General features: G+C 34.7%; 1 protein-coding gene across 4 annotated transcripts; it reads left to right on the top strand.

Annotated features, from left to right (window-relative positions):
- Positions 1-1,355: 1,355 nt before the first annotated feature.
- Positions 1,356-21,589, top strand: LOC129921613 (desmoplakin-like). 4 transcript variants are annotated; one of them, XM_056044128.1, is made up of 13 exons: positions 1,356-1,439; positions 13,061-13,153; positions 14,340-14,468; positions 14,967-15,023; positions 15,660-15,731; positions 17,785-17,895; positions 18,187-18,282; positions 18,744-18,866; positions 19,133-19,279; positions 20,648-20,710; positions 20,853-20,944; positions 21,180-21,285; positions 21,548-21,589. In XM_056044128.1, exons 2-10 carry the CDS (start codon positions 13,091-13,093, stop codon positions 20,705-20,707), a joined length of 858 nt encoding a protein of 285 aa, XP_055900103.1. In that variant the 5' UTR covers positions 1,356-1,439; positions 13,061-13,090; the 3' UTR covers positions 20,708-20,710; positions 20,853-20,944; positions 21,180-21,285; positions 21,548-21,589. The 4 variants fall into 4 exon arrangements, with proteins under 4 accessions (XP_055900103.1, XP_055900102.1, XP_055900101.1 ...); XM_056044127.1 differs by lacking the exon at positions 1,356-1,439 and adding an exon at positions 1,472-1,706; XM_056044126.1 differs by lacking the exon at positions 1,356-1,439 and adding an exon at positions 9,202-9,280.
- Positions 21,590-21,835: the final 246 nt, after the last annotated feature.

Raw genomic sequence — 21,835 nt, forward strand, 5'->3', positions numbered from 1 at the left:
GTATGGTATTGAACATCTTAGTGTTGTGTTTCCAAATCTTCATACAGGCCTACATATACTTCTCGGAAATGCATGTGGCTAGCTCTGGATCGTTTGATATTCAATTCAGCTTTGCGCTAACTTTCCCGTATAGAGTTTTTGTTTGGGATATTGTTCTTTAATTTCATTAACAAACCAATGATTTTCTTAGTCAAAGGCGCAAGGGCTCCATTAGTTATTACAATCATCTTCTTTTTCCATGCCAACCCAACACTTTTAACACATATCATTGAATACTGTCATGATTTTGTGTATAAGACTGAGTGTCGCGGTACTAAAAAGGTTTGAGAACCGCTGGACTACAAGGTGGTCACACTTTGCCATCAGCGCATCTACATAAATAAAATGCCATTGTGCCTTATTGAACTGGTCACTCCATCAAAGAACACTGATGCGCTTCATGGACTCAACGCTACTAGTGATGCCAAGTTACGGTTTTGCGGGCTTTTTCAGTACACGAACCAAAGATTTGGAACTCACTCCCCTTTGGTCTCAGACAGACAACATAGCTACACTATATTCAAGAAGAACATTAAGACATCTGTTCAAAACCTTTTTAGATTAGTTTGTCATTTTAGCAGTCGTGATTATGTTTGTAATTTTATCACAGCGCCTTGGGCCTACATCATATTTGTTAACAGCGCTCTAGAAATTAAATTATTATTTTTTAAATTACTTTCTGTAAGTAAATCTTAATGTCAGTTAACTTGTTAGCTATATGTAGTGCTTTTTTGTGACGGTAGGCCCTACGCACCGGTACGGCGTACCGACATATTTTTCAATTTGGGGAAAAAAATATTACTTTTCTTGTATTTTAACGTTTAAAATTATCATTATTTATTAGTAGTTAAAAGTTAGGCAATCCATCACTGAATACCGGCACCTATTGTTTAAAGAAAAAAGCACTGTCTATATGTCTACTTTAAAAAAAAAGTGACATTTACAGTCAGTAAATACATGCACGCACATGCACACCTTTTTTTTTGTATGCAACTTCTCTCTTGCTGATTCTGTTTTTTATTATCAGCATACATTATAAATTATTAGACTGAACTTTCAGTTTAGATAAAAAAGATGTAAAAATATAATCTAGTATATGCCATGCTTGTAGCCTAGAGATCCACGTATAATACTAAAATCATCGACCCTAAATTATAGGCCATAAATGTATAGAGTGTAGCCTATTATAAATGTGTTTCATTTACGATTGGTTAATGCAAATTTAAAGGACCCTGACTATCACTTGACACACCGAGTCTAACTTACACACAGTAACATACACACGCCAACTTTCTTCCCTTTCCATCCTCTCTATTTCATGCATCACCTATATAGGTAATGACAACGCCACGCCTACTACACGCACACGAACACATCAACTGTGTTAACTGTGTTAACAGGTGAGAAACTCCATATATAGACTATAGCAACAGACTGTATTGACAGATTACAATGTGTATATTTCCAGTGTGCTACTGTTCTTGAAATGTGTAAATGTGTAAAATTATATGCATGTTACAAATTTTTGTAACAATTATTATAACGTTCATGTGGATTATTTATTGCTACTCTGCTAATGTTCCTAATATAGTACAAATCTAGTTGGAGTCAGTTGAGCATGACTAATGCTAAAACAAAACATATAGTCTAGAACTAAGAACAAAAAGGTAAAGTTTAAATATTTAGAAAGTAGACCAAGTCCTAGTCTAAATTTACCAAAGATTTAAGTCCTTGGACTAATAATGCCCTATGCAGAGTGTTTTTTAAGAAATAATTATATTATAGCAATATTATATTATTTGCTTTTGGAACTCTTGTGTTTCAAAACTTTTAGATCTATAACAAATGCCCATACACAGGTGAATTTACATAGCTATAATTGTCGCGAAATCGCTTTGGATTTCTCAAAGACAAATATAATACTTAGAAAGACACAAAGATAAATGCACATTTCTTAATCTCATTATTTCATACGCTATAGGGCCTAAGCGTTCCTTCCTCTCTAAGCAAGTGCCATATTATTAGAGCATGGAATGGGTTGCCTGAATCAGCCAGGAAAATCATTGACTTAACCCTAACCTTAATATATGCAAACTGTAATCTATAATATATATATTTATATATATATATAAAATAAGAGGTTCCCCTATTCAGACCTTGCCATCTATAGATCAAATTGTGTTAAAGTCATCTGCTTCTTTGGCTGATTAATGAACATATGTGGCCAGTACAAATGCCCAACCGCCTTAACTTTTCCCAATAAAAGTCAGGTACCCTAAAAATCCAGAAATTCAAAATCGTAATTAACCACTCAGCCACTGTACCGTAACCCATGTCTCTGTGTGTGTGTGTGTGTGTGTGTGTCTCTCTCTCTCTCTCTCTGTATATATATATAGTCTATAATGCTCTTTCTTTCAACTCAACTTCATATTGATGAGTAGCAACCCCGCTCCTGTTCGCAACTCTCTTCTCCCTTCATCCGTGGTTCTACTTTCCTACTTAAAAAAACAAAAACAAAAATAATAAATAAATGCCCTCGAACTGGCCATTTGTATCTCTCTATGCCGTCGTCAACTCTATTCAATGGCTTCAGTTGACATTAGACAAGACGTGCTATACAAACGGGCTGAACGTATTGACTTAGATTCAACTCACAGATGACACTTAGATCTAGGGAAAGGGGAAATCTCGGTTGTCTGTTTTTTTTTTTTTTTTTTTTAAAGCTTGCTATTAACAAGAAAACTTAGTGGCGTTACCGTTAGTGAATAAGGTAAAAAGTACGCAATAGATATATATCTAGATGTATCGATCTTAATCTATAGATCGAAAAGAATGTAAACGAGTGATTCTCAACGTGGGCCGTGTGGATCCCGAGAAGTTCAGGGAACTGCCATATATGACTTAAAATTACCAGGAAGACCACTTGGACTTTTCTTGCAAGGGATGACAGACACTATTTGTAGAATGTGGAAAAAATACCTATTACTTTTGCCTCACTATTAAATATCTGCTGAAAGTGTTACTGAATCAAGAGGGTCGGGCATTGCAGGTTGTTTTGCTATCCCCCCCCCCAACTTTTTTTGTTTGACTCCGCCCCAATTAAACGGCGTCTAAGATTATAAAAGCAGTTAGCGAAACAGTCAAGACATGATTAACATGTAAGAATTCTTCGTGTCCCCTTCACCATCAAAGTCAGCATAGACTTTCTAGTCCAGAGGCGTAATGAGCAAAACGTGTGCCCGGGCAAGAACCTTATTGGCGCCCCCCCCCCCCCCATGTTCCATGTACATCACATAGGCTTATAAATACAAAATATTTAATAATAATATAATGGAAATCTCCTTAGAATGTATTACCTAACAAAAATACCTACAATAATTTTTTTTTTGGCGCCTCTCTGCGTATGTCTCCCTGAGGGTGGCGCCCTGGGCATCGTGCCCCTTGCCTTTCCCTCTACTGTCCTCTGCTTTGTACACACCATTTTTTTTCCACTCCTAAAGTACTATTTGTAACATTTGTTTAAAATATCTCCATTCAGTTTCCTGGTGTGCGTGTTTTTTCCCCCATAGGCTTATTGAATAGACTATTTTCTTTCGACGAAAAAAAATAATTTGTCATTTTTAGGTTGGGTGGAAAGGTCATATGCTCCTCTTTAGTGAGAGAAATAATACAGTTAACTTAGTTGCCCTTCTTCAGTTGTAACGACTATGGTTCATCTCGTAGGATGGCTGCCTGGTCGTGCGGTTTGCGCGCTGGACTGTCGTTCAGATTTATCGATGGTCCCGGGTTCAAACTCGCTCCCATCCCCCGTCGTCCTGCGGGAGGTTTGGACTAGGAAGTAATTATCTTCAACTCTGAAGGAGCATCCGAAACATGTAAAACATTTTACAAACAAAACATTTTACAACACCTTTTCGTGTGATTGTGGAGCCCTATTTTGAAGAGACACTACCGTCCGCACATGTCGTAGGTTACGGTAGCTTTCGCTTTGGTCTAAAGCTAAGGTCCATGTTTTTTCTCTGTCCATAGCTTTCTTGGTCACCACCTCTCTCCACGTAGTGCGGTCTAGGGCTATGTCTTCCCAATGGTCAGTATAAATGTTCACTGTTTTGATGTCCCTTTTGATTCCATCCACGTAACGAAAGGAAAGGGGGGGGGGACGACGACGACAAGTTTTTCTTGAGCCAGACGCGAACTTTCCCGTAAAGAATGACTTTCGGGATACGATAGTCCACCATCCGGCGAACATGGCCAGGCGTCGTTGCCTTAGGATTACGAAGATGCTGGTAAGACCCGTTCGCTCAAGGATCACAGTATTGCACACTCTCTCATGCAGAGTGATTTTCAAGATCGTTCGGAGGCAGGGCGAATGGAATGAATTTAGTTTTCTCTTTTGCTTTGCATAGGTAGTCCACGACTCACTGTCGTACAGTAGCGTGCTCAGAACGCATTCCTTGTAGTCCTCCATTTTGATTACTGTTTTGATTCTATTTTGAGCTACCGGTTTGAATTGTGGATCCAAGGTAGCAGAATTCATTTACCATATCTGGGATGGGGGGTGGTGTTGTAGCACGTTTGTTTTCTTCATGCTAATGGGTAGCCCATACTCTTTACATGCCTGAGAGAAGCGGGACATTAGTGGCTGAAGTTTCTCTTGTGTGTGCCACTACTGCTGCATCATCCGCGAATAGCAAATCTCTTACGAGGGTGGTTCTGATTTTCGATTTGGCCCTCAGTCTGGCAATATTCAGAAGTTTGTCATCAAACTGGAATGGATGCCTTCGTCATATTTTGATGGAAGGAGACAATTACATTTAGCAGTTTGAGTGGGCAGCCTATTATTTGCACATTTTTTAAGAGGCCATCTCTGCTGACTTGGTAGAAGGCCTTAGTGAGGCTGATAAACGCAATGTACAAAGGCTTCCTTTGTTCTCTTCACTTTTCCTGAAGTTGACGGATATTCGGATTGAGAACATTGTGTCGATTGTAGATCGCCCCTAAGTGAAAGCCACCTTGTGATTCTGGATAGACCCTATCAGAAAGTTTTTGTAGCCTGGGAAGTATTACTCGGGCAAAGACTTTCCTACAATACTTAGAGAGAAATTTCCATGTAAATGTTACAGCCGCTTCTGTCACATTTGTTCTTGTACAAGATGATGATTTTAGCATCCCGGAGGTCATGTGAAACAGCACCTTTTTCCATTTGCAAAGCAGTTTGTGTAGTGGTTGACTTAATGTGGTTTTGCACTGTTTCAGAAGATCTGGAGGGATACTATCGAATCCAGTGTCTTTGCCGGGAGCCATCTTGTCTATCGCATTGTTCTACTGTGGTGGGTACTTCATCTAGCATTGTGGGTAAATCATTGGTAGAGTTGAGAGCCTAGGCAGTGACTGAGCTTGTTGTTGTGGAAACACAGATAACTAATATTAGAGAAATCCTTTTAAACCCTAATTTAGAACAAATATGTATTGATTCAAGCTAGCACCAATATTTCTTTATTCTGAATTTAAATAGAAGCAATTGCCGCTGTTAATTGTCCTAATAGCACAATTTCCATATTATCATCATAATCATCTGTAGTTTTTTTTTTTGTTCCTCATGGAACTAGAACCTCAGTAAAAAAATATGCTACTCTCCACGGTCTCTTGATGGTCTTTCCTGTCCTCTCAGTGTCATCTAGTACACTGCGTCGCCATGTTCTTTTTTAAGGTCTTTTGGAATGGGTTGCCAGAATCAGCCAGGAAAACCAACAACTAAGCAGAGCTTAAATCAATGATTAACATACATGACTAGATTGACACATGAAATGTCTAGGACGTAATTATCTTCTCTTTTGAAGTAACGGTCTATAATCTATAAAAGAAAAAAAAAAAAGATAAAAAAGGCTGCCTCCTATCTCCAGTTCATTAAATGTGCAGAAGTCTGCATAGCCATCTCTACATTTTCATTTATGTTGTCAAGTCCATGGTTGCTCATAATTTTCTCCCTCTTTTGTTACTTCCCCCTTTAGCATTCAGGTCTCCCATGACGACCGATAATCTATTATGGGTACTTGTCGCAGTTGGTTAAAGAATATATTTTTATCCGTATTTGCAAGATTGGTGGGAATATATCACATAATGATATGAACATTTTTTAACTTGGACAAAAATTTGACTCTGATTATTCTTTCTGAAACTGGTTCAGCAGAAGTTTAAATGTTTTTTTGATTAATTGGAATGCTACTCCATTTTCTTGGAAATCTTCTTCTATTTCCTTTCCAGAGAAAAAGAAGGTTTCTCCTGCTATTTCCTAGGTAACTTGTGCAAATCTGTTTTCAGCAATGTACGAAAATTCCATGTTCCCAAGCTAAGAGATGCTTTCTGTACAAAGAAAGTACAAGACAGGACATCGGTTTAAGTAGAGTGGTCGGCCTTACAGAATTCCTTCGTTTTTCCCTGCACAACTTATTAATCTCCTTCGTGGCGCTCTACTCTCGCATCTATGTTTAGTGTTTTCGCTGTGGTTTTTGGTATTGTTTTTCATTGACAGGTTGTAAGACTATTGCACAACCCCTATGTCCCAGAAAGTGGGGATGCACCTTTTGTCTGGCTTCACCAGTAGGCCTATAGCTCTAAGGGTCATTGAGGCACGTGGCGCTCTACTCTCGCATCTATGTTTAGTGTTTTCGCTGTGGTTTTTGGTATTGTTTTTCATTGACAGGTTGTAAGACTATTGCACAACCCCTATGTCCCAGAAAGTGGGGATGCACCTTTTGTCTGGCTTCACCAGTAGGCCTATAGCTCTAAGGGTCATTGAGGCACGTCAGCTGTCACACCGCGCTAATGTATTTGCATCAGGTGACTAAATATTCCCGATTCAGGGTAGGATCTTAGTCGGATGTGTTTCAAATCATGCATGTTTGACATTCCTCCCGAAGTGGAACTACGAAACTGTAACCAAACACTAAGTTTATCATCAAACTTTAAAAAACAAATTAAGCGTATTGTATTTCTTTACGACAGCAAGACACGAACAACATATTCCTAACAGGATAAAAGAAACTCTACAAAGTGTCATAGGCGCATTCTTCAAATAAACAGGATCTTAACTAAATTGTTCTTGCAAAAAACTTCTGCCGGGACATTTACATTTTCCCTTATTAATAGACAGTTTCTTAATTGACTTAGTAGGCCTGATTAATGTACACCGACCAAGGTAGGTAGGCCTATAAAATAGGATTATGGCTTGCCGAAGTAAGAGACAAGGGAAAAAAAACTGCAACACTTGATCATGTCATCAGATAACGTGCATATACCTTAGAGCAGTGATGCCCAACCTAATTCGACCTGCGGGCCATTTTAATTTTCGACACTCGTGTCGCGGGCCAGATGACCGAAAAAGTAACAAAAATAAAAACAGAAATGAAATTGACTTTAAACTAATTTTATGAGAAACCCATTTAAACTAATTTTATGAGAAACCCATGGATGTAGTACTTACATTAACTAATGGGATATTTGAATTATTTTTTTCACGCGTCGGAAAATGGGTTCATTTCTCTACTTCAAATCTGAGCAATATTTTAGCAAGTTTTACCACCGACTAATTTTCTTGTCTCTTTGTGTTAAATATTCCAATCAATACCGCTATATTTGTTTCATAATGCTGTTCATATGCTGCTTTTTTTTTTGGTTAAAAAGCCACACTTTCTTTATAAAACAAATATGTTGGCTTATTATCATGTTCCAAACAAAAAAAGTAAAGATCCGTTCACTTTTTTTGTTACATTTTACATTAAAGTGTTAAATGTCGTGGTGCCAATCCATTAGAACAAAAAGAGCCCTAACGTAGGTAAAGTTACACTTTTCAACCTTATTTTTTTTTTGGGGGGGGGGGGGGGGGCTGGAGGTGTGGGTGATTTTCTTAATTTTGTTTTGTCGGGCCGGATAGAACCACGTCGCGGGCCGAATCTGGCCCGCGGGCCGTACTTTTGGGCATCACTGCCTTAGAGCTTATTACCTTTAGGATTTGTCTACTCAAATAACTAATCGTCTTCAAAGGGAATTGATCTACTCCCGAGACTTATTGCCCTTTAGACACTTTTGATTTGGTTAATAATATTTCTGATATTGTTTTTTTTTACTATTTTAACTGTGAATAGACCTTGTTTTTAATGATTTAACTGTATAGAATTTAGCTCTTGTAAAGGAGAGTAATCCTTGAAGGATTACGGGCACGACATGGCCTAAATTGTGCCGATGTGCCAAAAACTCAAAACTCAAACCCAAAATAGCAGGCTTAAGTAAACCATATATATATAACTAGCTTAATTAGGTCATTTTGGTAAAACGGTATCAAAAGCATTAATCGGGATACAAAATACTCTGGGTAGCTGCGTGCTAAATATTAAGCATTGTTTATGTTAGTTTTTTTTTTTTTAATAATAATTTAGAAAAAAAAAAAAGAAATTTAAGGATTTGAAAAATCTCTCAATCTAATCTTTAACAGTAGGCTACTCTACCGATAGCTCTAGGAAGTTTTTTTCTCCGTCTGACAGAGTCTTGATTAGCTTTTTTTTTTTCTTCCTGGTGCCAATTTCATCAGACTCCCTCTCCATTCAGAAAGTGGTAGGCCAACACGTTCTAGGGAAACTCTAACTAAGCTTTCCCAGGGGAGTTTCCACGTAGTCAATCATACCGCACTATTTATCAAATAAAAACGAAAAATAAATAAAAAGTAGGCCTAAGTGTTAGGTAAGACGTTTTGCCGCCGAGCATATTATTCTATTGTCACGTTAGCGGAGATGTTTTGAAATGTTGGCCTAATATTCAAAACGTTTTGAGTAGACAGTATTGCTTATTGCATACCATACGCCTATCGCAAAAAACGGTAGGTCGGGCTATATATATATAAAGGTTTTCTTAGACGACGCCCTTTAACTTACCGTAACTTAAAATATTTTAATTTGAGAAACATTGGTAGGCATAATAATTAATATAAATATAATCTCATTTTCGTTGGTTAATATTGTAACATGAAATGAAAATACAACTTTTTTGCGCCCCCCCTTTTTTTTATGACTTCGAGTCCCACGATTTTGAGAAACGTTGACTTGAACTAGACTGAAGATCAGGTCCGTCAACATTTTTACCAACTAGGTCTAATTCATTTGTTAAAACTTGGGTTTATTTTAGCAATCCATTCTTGTGTTTTGGTTTAAATACCCCATCACAATGGCATCCCAACCCTTATTTTCAGGTAAACAAAACAAAGTTGTTCAGACTCTAGACTAGATCTACATCTAGAAGTCTAGAATACTACTATACAATACTAGACTATAGTATAGTTACAGTATAGTACTAGAGCTCTAGATTCTAGATCTATTAGTAATTAGTATTAATAGGGTAACAATTAATAGTATCTAGATATAGTTAGAGCAATCTAGAATAGTAGATAGATCTAAGTCTATATTATATATACAATACTAGACTAGGTCACTAGTCTAAGTACTAAGTAGTGTAGTCTAAGTCTAGGTAATTAACTGACTAACTTATTGAAAGTTATTGAAATTGAAGTATTTAATTAGATCTAGATCTAGATGGATCTAGCCTCTAGATTCTAGATACTATAACACTATAACTATTAGATCTAGTAATTTACAAGTTACAAGTAATGACAATACAATGAATAGACTAGAATTCAGAATTGATTAGTTGATTAGATCTAGAATGATTCTAGAATCTAGACTCTAGACTAGTAATCTAAATCTACTTATCTCAGTCTTTCAGTTTCAGTGACAGTCAATTACAATAGTAATAGACTAATATAAATAGTCACTCAATTCTAAATCTAGTAGTAGTAGTATCATACTAGTGTCTAGAGGTCTAGTAGTAGATCTAAGTGGTAAGATCAGGTAAGTTTATTCCAAGACTAAGTGAGTAAGTCTGTAGACTAAGACTGACCAAGTCTAGAACTATTTACCTTTTAAGACTGTCTTTAGACTACTTAGATATTAAGTAGTAAGTAATAGTCTTTATAAGTATTTTAGACTAGTGTAGATCTAGTAGTAGTACTAGATTCTAGTAGTAGTAGAATCTAGATCTATTCTATATATAGACTCACAGAGACCAGAGAGTGAGAGACGTATTACTACATGATATATAAAATAATATTTCATCTAGATCTATATATTATTATATTATCTAGATCTAGTCTAATCTACAGATAACACTATCATCACTATGTGACATGTCACTATCACGACTATGTCTATGTTGTATGACTAATGTTGATGATCATCATGATTTATTAGTCATGTCATTATAATTATAAATACTGATACTCACTGTGACTCTCAGTCTCAGTGATACTAATAGATCTACAAAATAGATGCAAAACAAAGATTTAGAGTCTATTAGATAGTCTATGTCTATGACTATTTCTAGATCTAAATCTAGATCTTTATAAAAAAAATGTTTTAAATGTTTAAGATTTTCCTTTAGAGTTGAAGATACTAGTATAATAATGTAATTTGAAATAACTAGAATTAACTAGATCTCTACTATCTCTCCCTCTCTCTCTCTCTCTCTCTTTTTATATATATATATAAATATATATAAGTGCTTTTTTTAAAAAAAAAAAAATAAGTGCCGGTACTCAGTGATGGATTGCCTAACTTTTAACTACTAATCAATTAATAATAAACGTTAAAATACAAGAAAAGTAATACTTTTTTCCCCACTTCGAAAAAAAGTGTCGTTACGCTGTACCGGTGCGTACTGTCACAAAAAAGCACTGCACACACACACATATATATATATATATATATATATATATATAAATTCTCATCAACCCAGTTACAGCTTCACATAACTTCAAACAACGCTATGGCACCCCTGTAATAATGCAGTGGGTACCGAGTCACATAGGTGTGACTGGCAACACAATCGCAGACTCTTTGGCCCACCAGGGAGGGCAAATTCCACCCACTGATCAGGCTGTAAGCTTTCATCAAGCCCTGGCTATAATACAAAAAACAGAAATGGAAAAGTGGTTTGAGTGCTGGGACAAGTCCCAAAAAGCCTGTGGAGTCTGGGAGCGCATGAGGCGCCCTGACCGCACTTCCCTGTGGTGGAGGCTGTCCAGGCCTGAGCAAGCTATTATAGCACAGTGCAGGACAGGCCACTGTCCTGTTGGCTCATATTTCTCGCGGCTATGGCCAAATTTCGATTCACGGTGCCCTCGCTGCGGGGAAGATGAGGAAACCGTGCCTCATATTCTGTTTGACTGCCCCAGACTTGCTGATGTCCGTCTAGACAGGTCTGGGAAACCCAAAATTCTCGACCTGTATGGCGACATTCATGCACTACGCAAGACAGCAGAATTTCTGTCCAGGGCTTTTGCAAGAGAGGATTTGAGCCTCTCAAGCCCTCACTCTAATGGAGTTTGATGATGATGATGATGATCAACCCAGTTTTCATACTTTTTATTTCAAGTCAGTTTTCTCTGCTTCTATTATCATCTTGTTTTATTTTGTCTAAGCATTTTGTAGTTTATGTGAAAGGAGGCAAATATCTATTGTCTGCGAAATCCAGATCCCCCAAGATGTTTTGTCAATTGTATGCCTGTGTTGTCAGTTGTTGGCTTTCTCATTATCCAGTCTAGTTACCTATAGGACGATTGTTGGGGAAAGCATTTACCTTGCCTAACTCCCATTTTCATTTCAAAGAAGTTTGTCAGCTTTCCATTGTTAATTATTTGGCATTTGGAGTCTTCATATAGGCTCTGATGAATTTATCTAGTATACCATAATGTATCATCGGTTTTTAAATGACATCTCCGTCTACACTGTCAAATGCCTTTTCAGTCCACAAAGGTTAAATAGAGGGAGGTCTGCTGTTCTCTGGATTGTTTTATTATATTGCAGAGTGAGGTTTTGTGATCTGGGCATGAACTGTCTTGTCTAAAATATGCTTGTTCTCTACTTTGTTTTTTTGTCTAGTGCTTCTTTTAACTTATCTTAGGTGACACAACCAGATAATTTTTTGCTTCTTTTTTTTTTAGAGAGGTTAATGCACATGTTAACCTACTTGTTAATTATTCCAGTAGTTTGTGTAACACCTATTCAGGCCTCTAGGTTCCATGGAACACTGTTTGGGAAACACCGGAATAGAAAAAAATCCATATTTCCAATGGTTTTACTTGTCGTTTGGCCCCATGGGGGTTGCCACCCACAGGCTGAGAACTACTGATCTAGATCTAGTTAACAATTTCTAGATTCTAAATTATTCTTAAATAAAAAAAAGATTAGTTATAAAATGTTTAGATCTAGATAGATTCTGGGTTTATTTCATTAACATGTGGATATTCTTCTGTGCTTTATTCATTATGGACCTTTGTTTATGTAAGGACACAGAAAACTATCACAACCAGAATAAAACAATTTAGTAGCATAACAACAACAGGACAACTGAAAAATACAATATATATATAATTATAATAAGGTTTGTCTTCGAGTCTGAAGATTAATGAGGAATGGAGTATATCCTGTGGCTATATTTTTCCACATCCATACCAAGCATAACCATTGTCCACCGGTGGTCACTGTATATACGTTGTTGGTTGTAGCTGAGTAGTTTATCCTAGATATAAACCTGGAAACATAAAAAATATAAAACAGTAGGGGGGTGGGAACAAGTAATCTTTATGCTTAATAGTTTACTTTTAATTAGTGTTATTTGCCTTAGTATTAGTTCATTTTATACATTAATTCTTTTTTTTCAAAGTCCAACACATGATCTAACTACATTTTAATTTCTATTAATAGACTATTTTGTTTATTATTTTTATGAATCAACAACTTTTGTTTTTCTTCCTTACATGACTTATTAACCCATTTGTAAAATACAAAATTAGGTACTATTTCAAAGCTTTGTATACATTAGAACAAAAAAAAATTTGAAAAAAATAGACTTTGAACAAATTCAGTACTTGTTATTTTAATTGTTGACTATAAGTTATTATTCTTGCATCTTGCAGAGAAACCAGTAATACTCAATTAAAACCATAATGTCCTCTAGGCGTGATGCTACACCTGTAGAGTTATGTCTCAATAAAGTTAAAGAAAGACAGGTACAATTCCATTTTCTTTAGAAGGAAATCAAGATAACAAATATATGTATGTGTATGTAAATATGTGTTTGTATATGTATATATATATTTTATTTATTTATTTATTTATAGATAGATTTTACCATATTTGTCACAGACAAATCCTTTGTCAGCATGGCTCAATTTCAGCTTTTTTTTAATATTGTTTCTGTGTTGTTCTTTTTAAGTTTCAAATGTTTTGAAGCTACAGCTGTAGCTTTCAGAAGCGTGAGCTGCTGAGTATTCTTTTTTATTCCTATAAGATTTTTTTACCTAAACAGGTCTTTATCGTTTCGATTCCAGATTTATCTAGTAAGGCTAGTGTTTGAAACACTATGAAAGGTACACTAGCTAATTGAGGACAGTTTTTTTTTTTTAATTCATTAAATGGAATACTTCCATTATTACCTTTCACCCCAGTGTATTGTAGCAGCCCTTATGAATGTAGGACCTCCCATGGAATTGCCTAATATTGACACATAATTCAAAATTCTCCCCCTTTTTAACCCCTACTTTTAGTCTATATCTGTGCTTTGCTTGTTGAAAAAGTTTATAGTGTTTGTTTTTTTTTTTTTATTGATCCCCTTGTTTTTTTTTTGTTTTTTTTGTAACCTTTAATATAAAGACCTGCATTTTAATAAACACCTCCTTCACTTTGCTTTCCACATGAAATAGTCCGAAAGGGACACATCTTATTCATATAATATTTTTTTTTAGATCTGTGTGCATTAGAAGGTTGACAGTTGGTGTATATGTGCATGTGGATTGGTTTGTGCACTACGAAAATCCTCATGGCTTAGCAGGCACCATACTTTGAAGAAATGAAATTAAAATAAATTATTGGCTAGTAAAGCTGAAGATGTCTTGCAAAGGGAGAAACCATTAAGAGTCATGACTTAGATTCTCAGAGTTTCAGAAAAAAAGGGAATTAAAAACCTTTGCATAATGTAAAAGCTCAAAAAAAAATTAATCCACATTTTCTGAATAAACTGTGATATATATATATATATATACACACACTTTCACAGAAAAAAACAACTTTTGAATCCATATATAAATTCTTACATTACATAGGAGTGATGTAATATTATTTGTATTACAGATTAATAATACATTCCTGCTCACACTGCATTCAATGAAGTTCAGTTAATATTTTTGTTTTTATTAGCAACAACTGGATGAGCTCCCTCTGACTGACCACTATATTAGCACACAACAATGCCTCCAAGAACTAAGGAATGGATCCAACACATTTTTAGAAGTGACTCAGAAGGTGGAAGAAATCAAGAAAAGCAGAGTGAGTAAATTATTATTGTTTTGTCAACCCAGTCCCTTTCATTACTGGCACTGGAATCTAAAATTCAAACTTAACCTTTTTTTTAAAATGTGTTTTTTTTAAACTCTGTTACATGTTCCTTCGCCTTTCCCTATTCTTAATCTGTTGGACAGTTAGGGCGCCACATAAGATTTGTCAACTGACTTTCTCCATTCCTCTCTGTCTTTTGCCTTGGATAGAATCTCTTTCAATGGCAGGCCCATTCATTCTTTTATGTTGTCCTGCCCTCACTTTCTCTGTTTGCCTCTTCTTCTTTTTCCTGGTACTATTCCCTGAAGGAAGGTCTTTGCAAGCCCCGAAGACCTTGCAGTACTTGTTATGAGGATGCATATTTTAAAAATTGCTTTGTGCGTTTATTTTATAGCTATACTAATATGTATTTTTTTTTACATGTTTTTAATGCAAAGATACAAGTTTTGGTCCAATGATGAAATAATTTCTTGTATATTTTTATTTCAGGGCCACACTCACAATAAAGAATTTGACAATCTAGAGACAGAACTGTTACTAACAGAGGTAATTTTTTACTATTATTTTATGTTTTTTATTTTGCCATTGGTTGCTTTCAGTTATTTGAATAGGATGCTAGCTTAGAGCTTAATAATCAAAAAGCTTGTCCTTGAATGCAGAGATTACTAGAAGTGTAATATTTTAGAAGGTTCTAACTGAGAACTACATATTTTGCCACATCCAATGCAGACAAAAATAAATCTGTCTGTTGGTGGTTACTTTTAATTTCTTTTTTTATATCTAGGGGTTGTCTTTGCAATAGCCACTGTGTTTAATAAATTTTGAAACTAAATTTTAAAGGTTAGGGATTAGAAATCAAAATGCATTTTTTAAAAATATCTTTATAATGAATTAGGTTTCTTACTTTTGGCTCTGATTAGATGATGAGATTATGAAATGAGTAATTTAAACTGTAAAAGTCATTTATTCATTTTTTTTAGTTTGTCTTAATTCATATAGGCTTTGTTATTGTAAGGTTTTAAAGCTACATATACAGTTGAAAATCAATTGGGATGAACCTCAATGTTAAACTAAAAACAAACAAAAAATCATATTTATCTGTTTTTCCTAGTTAGAAAAAACATAGATAGATATGTTTAGACAACCCAAATCTAATTTCTCTTAATCCCTTTGTTTCTCTAGGATTTGAACCAACAGAAGAAACGTTGTTTGGAGACTGTCTTGTTTGTGTCTGAAATTGAAAATTTGCTTCAGGTAAATTTTTTTTTGATCATTCAGCTTAAATGAATTCAAGTTGAATGTAGTTTATCAAAAGTCCTCCATTGACAAGTTAACTTTGTGTTAAAACTTGTTTGTTTATTTTGTAAAGGCTTTCAATTACAATGTGGAATTTTGTATAGACAACATTTTTCATCTTTGTCTACAGAAAGAAAAATTAAACATAACTATTGATGATATAATATTGCTAGCAATCATGCTGTCATAATTTTCTGAGCTACCTACTTCTTAATATTACTAGCTAAACACATTTGGAGCTACTAGTGTGCCGCTTTTAGTGATGGAATGACTATGGTTGATTTCACAGAACACTTTTTCATTCATGTGGCTGTGGAGCCCTACTCTGGGAGACGTTCTTGTCCACATTTGTCCCAGGTTAATTGGCATTTGGCATTCCCTTTGGTGTAAAGGAGCCAGCCATTTTTTGTTAGGCATGCTTTTTTTCCAGAGCTGGGGCAAATTCTTTTTCTTTGTCCATACTTTTCTTGGTCACCATCTCTCCACATAATGCGGTGTATGGCTTTGTGTTTCCAGTAGTCAACATCATTGTCCACTGCTTTGAGGTCCCATTTGATTACATCAACATATCGAAGGTGGGGACCATCAGTTTTTCTTTAACCCGTCATGAGTTGTCCATAAAATGACATTTGGTATACGATTGCCCTCCATCCTGCAGGCATGACCAAGCCAGCTCAGGCCTCGTTGTCTGAGAATTGTAAAGATACTGGAATTGGAAGACCCATTTGAGCAAGAATCTCTACAAATGTCGTGATATCATTAGCTCTTGATGACTCAACATCACCAGCTACTTACTTCATTCTATAATTTTAGCTACATTTTACAACTTCAGCTATTAATGTTAGTAAAATATAACATCATCAGCTGTTGATGTAAATATATTCCCCAGCAATGGAGAGGTTAGTAGGGTAGTAGAGGGCAGTAGAGCTTCTCTATTCCATTTCTAAATGATTGTTGGCCTCCTTCAGTCAGAAGAAATATGGTTCATCTCATAGAACATTTTTTCAACTTAACAGTTTTATTCCATAATTCCTTTTTGTGTTTTTTTTTTGTTGCTCTGCTCTATATGAAACTTTTCAAAATCAACACCAATAGTTGGTGAAAGAAACACAGATAGACCCACATGGAAAGCAAGCGTAGTGGAAGTGACCTGGATCACAGTTGAAAAGGATGCAATGTTTAGTGATAAAAAATACCCAGCCTGTGACTGCAGATGTGTATCTAGGATTTAGGACTGGCCTCTTAAGTCACATGAGTAGTTACAAAGGGAAAAGATCATCTCTTTGAGTTGTAAAATGACACAGACAGACAAGCATCGTCACAATATTTCTTGCTTCTTCTTCTTCTTCGTTCTCATTTTTATGTTGGAGCGTTCAGATGACTAGACCAATACATGAGATGAACTGCGCAGTGGTTTCCAAATCAGGGAGCTCTCCATATAGTTTTCTTTCTATTGGGGTATTTTGGGGCCAATGTCTTGTACAGCATCTTGACATGGTCAGCATTCTCTGGTGAAACTCCACATGGGCAGATTTCACTGGTTCCAATTTTGAGTTTCCAGTACATATGGTATCGCATTCTGTTGTGTCCGGCCCTGAGTCGAAAGATTAGATGTTGATCTTGTCGGGATAGCTTATAATAAGCATCATCTTTCTTGTGATTTGGATGAGAGCTCATCCATTTCTCATTTATTTTATTTACTATTTGTTTCTTCATTTCTTCTGGATAGAGTGCAGGGTTTAATTGTGAGTTTGTTCTCCCACTCTTGGCAAGCTCATTTCCTTCTAGTTGTACATGAGCTGGTATCCATTGAATAACAGATATTTCTTGCAACTTATAACTTATAACTTGTAAATATATAAGATGTAATGTTTTGTAATGGTAGCTTAATTGTATTTGGGTTATAGCATTTTCAGTGTTATAACACTTAACAGAAACTGAAGTAAATCTTTTTTGTTTCAACTGAACAGTTTTATGCCATAAATCCATTTTCTTTTTCACTCTGCTCTAGAATGTTGAGTCAGATATTGAAGCCAGAGCTTTGTATCTAAGTCAAAGACCACTAGTGTTTGATAGTGTTTATAGAGGAGAAGATGTCCCAGCACAGTCCAAAATTCATAAAGTAAGTATAATATTTATTAAATGTTGAACTTTTTTATGTATAGAATTAAATAAACAAAGGGTTTACATTAGGTCTAATGCAAGATATATTCTAGGATAACAAATCTATATACCAGTGATTATAGACATGAAGACTGTATATCAAAAGGCCCTAACTTAAAGTCAGTATACTGTTGTTTTTAGAGGGAAACTTTAAAGACCAGCTCCTACAAATAAATAGTATTTGCTACTCTGTGAAAATGTGTTTCAAAAGTAGACAATTTGTTTACATTTTTTTTTCTGTTCTAATTAGGACTGTGTCTCAGCTATACGTAAGAGTTGGTCTTGGATTCAAACAGTCAATGAATGTTTAGGTATTCACATTGAAAATGCTGCTAACTATCATCAGGTAAATATTCATTTCGCTTTGTGATATTTTTTCTATTAGAAATTGCTAACTGATCATTGGAACACTAGAGATGATGCATAAAACTAAAGTGAAATCTCATTCGAAGCAGTAGACTAAGTGAAACATTATTACAAGAAGTAAATGAGACTGACACTAAAGTTTGAATAGTAAACTAAAGTGACAATATCAGTAGAAGTAGACAACCAGATGACATGTTAATACAAGCAGAAAACCAAAAGTGCATGCCAAGATTAATACTAAATCAAACAGTATAATCAGTAAGACATAGGCAATAATTGCATCTTAATTGTACCAAGATGCTGTGATATTTTGACCAAGATGTTCTGATAGAAGTAGCATAATGATTAGACATTTCTATTCTAATATCCTGAAAGTTCTACCATGATGTTCTGATAGAAGTAGCATAATGATTCGACATTTCTATTCTAATGTCCTGAAAGTTCTACCATGATGTTCGCCACCTGGAAGAAAACATGCTTTCATTCTTGCTTTGGATGGACAGTTCAACAGTTAGAGCTCAAGTCAAGACTCAAGATCCTAATGTCATGTTAAAACATTTCAGAGTAAGATTATTTATCATTCAGATTTGTTTCAGATTATAAAAATTAAACAAAAAAAAAGTTTTTTTCAGATTGCAGATCAAGACTATGTCCTTTTTAAATTATTTTTTTATGCAGAGCAACATATTTCACATTAAGATTACTCTTTAGTAAAATTATACAATTTTTAAAAATCTTTATAGAAGGTTTAATAAATTTAAAGAAAGAAAGTGTCAGATGCTGATGTACAAGTTGCAAAATAATTCTTTTGCTAATCATTTTTATTTCAGTTAATAATCAAACAATTGTTGGACTATCAGGGCCAGTTAGATCTTCTGACAGAGCGAAGCAGAGATATTCACCCAGTTCATTACCGCAAAGAACTGCCAGAATGGCCTTTGAAGGCTAGAGCTCTTGTTCAATATCAGCACAAACATGTGAGTTTGCCATGGCACTCGTTCATTAATTATCTCTGAATAACGTTGTTATTCATCTCATGAAAGTAATATGTTGACCTACATTTGATTTTTGCTTGTCATCACTTTCATTATTTACCTTTCTTATCAGATACTTACTTATTGTTTCTAATAAATTTTGTTCCCTCTTATGAATCTTTATTACCCTAACCCATCTCATGAAAGTAATATGTTTACCTACATTTGATTTTTGCTTGTCATCACTTTCATTATTTACTTTTCTTATCAGAGACTTACTTATTGTTTCTAATAAATTTTGTTCCCTCTTATGAATCTTTATTACCCTAACCCATCTCATGAAAGTAATATGCTGACCTACATTTGATTTTTGATTGTCATCACTTTCATTATTTACCTTTCTTATCAGAGACTTACTTATTGTTACTAATAAATTGTGTTCCCTCTTATGAATCTTTATTATCCTGGAGGAAAACCAAGTGTCAAAGTTGCATCTATAATTGTTCTGTATAGCTAAAGTCAGCTTATCATCATAATTGATATTGAATTGTTTAGGCAATTGTTTCAGTGGTTTAAATGATAGTTGCTAATATCAACCTGCTCTTGTACAATGAAAATTCTACAGCTACAAAGGACTTGTTTGAAGTCTTAAGACCTTTGATGCACTTAAACTGTTAAATGGCACAAGAGTGAGGGCCAATTATCTTTCTTACATTATTTGAACTTCAACCTTTTTTAACAAGAAATTTTTAACAAGCAATATCAGACATTCCTTAAAAGACCCAATGATATAGCCACTGTTCAAAGATTTATTCATGTCTGTTAATATAATTCTTTTTCTTATTAGTGACTCACTTTTGTTATTTCTTCATTCCCAGTTAATAGTGAGTCTGTTTTTGAAACAAAAAAAAAAAATCATTCTAGTTTAAACTATTGAGATACAGCTTTGTTCTTTTACATCATTCCAAATAGAGTGAGTTTCCTTGATTTTAGCTTATTTGTCAAAGTTAGTTGCAATAGTAGTTTGTTCATGACATTGTTGGGACCTTATCCAAATAGCTTGTTTTAGGACTTACTTACCCTGGTTCATGTGTATCAAAAATATCAGTCACAGTTTTATTATGCTTGAAATACAGTTGACCTAAATAATAAATAACCAGACAATATTTAAATGGGGAAAGCTTTACAAGGAATTGTGTGGCATGAAAAATTTTAATTGTGATATAAAAATTTTTCTAAAAAGGTTTGATGTCACTTAGATCCCATGGTACCAAAGCAGGTTTAATTAATGATTTGTTGTAGCTAAGTCTTCTTATTGTGGTTGTATTTGTTGGGATTAATAGTAAAGATTTTTGTTTCCTATACATTCAGGTGTCATTAGCAAAAGGGGACTTTGTAATGATTTTGGAAAATTCTGATGCTGAAAGATGAAAGGTAATTTTTAAAAACTTTTTTTTGTATAAATCTAATGCATTAGCAATAACAAATGTCAATATTGTCTTCTAATAAATACATAACAATCTAAGTGAAATTTTGTCCTAAACTGTTAATACTATTACATCTCTGTGTGTTTCAGATCAAAACTTTAGATGGAATAGAAAGTGAAGTCCCTGCTATTGTGTTGATCATTCCTCCAGCTGATCCTTCCTGCTTCCAACAGATAGATAAGTAAGTGGATGAATGTATACATGTTAGTGAAATTAAAACTAGTTGTAAAGTAGGTCAAGCTACAAACTGATTTTTATTTTCTATCCACAAACCTAAATTCTTTGTGAAGTAGCTCTAATAATCTCTTATTATTAAAGATTCACACACTTTCATGGAAATACTGTCTTATTATTAGTATGCACTTTCAATGAAATCATTTTAACGTAATCTTTTTTTTTATCTTTGTTGATTTTAGATTAAGAGAACAAATCAAGGTCAATAGTTCTATTGCAGCTAAAAGATTAAGGTCACATTTGATCCAGTTTTTAAGTTCTTCTATTTCCCAGACACAGTCCAAAGATGTAAGTGCACAGTTGGACATGTCATTTATTTATTTATTAATCATCTTTTCTTGATTTCTGTATTTCTGTAAAAGCTCATACAATAATATTTTTTTATATATTTTATAATTATGTTTTTTCCGGCTTCTATCAGTGTAGCATCCAACAGACCAAATGGATGATTGAGAATTTGTCTGTGTATATGATAAAACTTGATTTCATCATAAAAAAAATTCACCATATTATAAATGTACATTTTTTTTTGTATTGCTCAAATGTTTAGCTGGAAGGTTTGTCGGCCCAACAAAAGTATGAATTGATGAAGATGGTGAATGAGGCAGCAGACGTCTTGAAAGGAGCTGATTCAGAGTTCCTTCAACTCAACATTCTTTTCATTTCATTTAGGAAGCTCATCAGTCATATCAAACCAGGTACAATACAATAAGCTATAATGTTTGTACAGTAGATATTAAGAACTGGTGTTGCAAACAGAAAAAGATTATTTTTTTTCCTTCTCTTCTTCTTCTTCTTCTTCATCGTTCTCATTGTTATGTTGGAGTGTTCATATGAC

Source organism: Biomphalaria glabrata, chromosome 10, assembly GCF_947242115.1.
Source record: "Biomphalaria glabrata chromosome 10, xgBioGlab47.1, whole genome shotgun sequence".
NCBI classification, from domain to species: Eukaryota; Metazoa; Mollusca; class Gastropoda; family Planorbidae; genus Biomphalaria; species Biomphalaria glabrata.

Excerpts from the sequence above, each read along its gene's own strand:
- LOC129921613 (XM_056044128.1), top strand. The coding sequence starts at position 13,091 with ATGTCCTCTAGGCGTGATGCTACACCTGTAGAGTTATGTCTCAATAAA. Across the intron at positions 18,283-18,743 it reads ATGCTGCTAACTATCATCAG|TTCTACCATGATGTTCGCCA; the intron begins GTAAATATTCAT and ends ATGTCCTGAAAG. Across the intron at positions 18,867-19,132 it reads TCATGTTAAAACATTTCAGA|TTAATAATCAAACAATTGTT; the intron begins GTAAGATTATTT and ends TTTTTATTTCAG.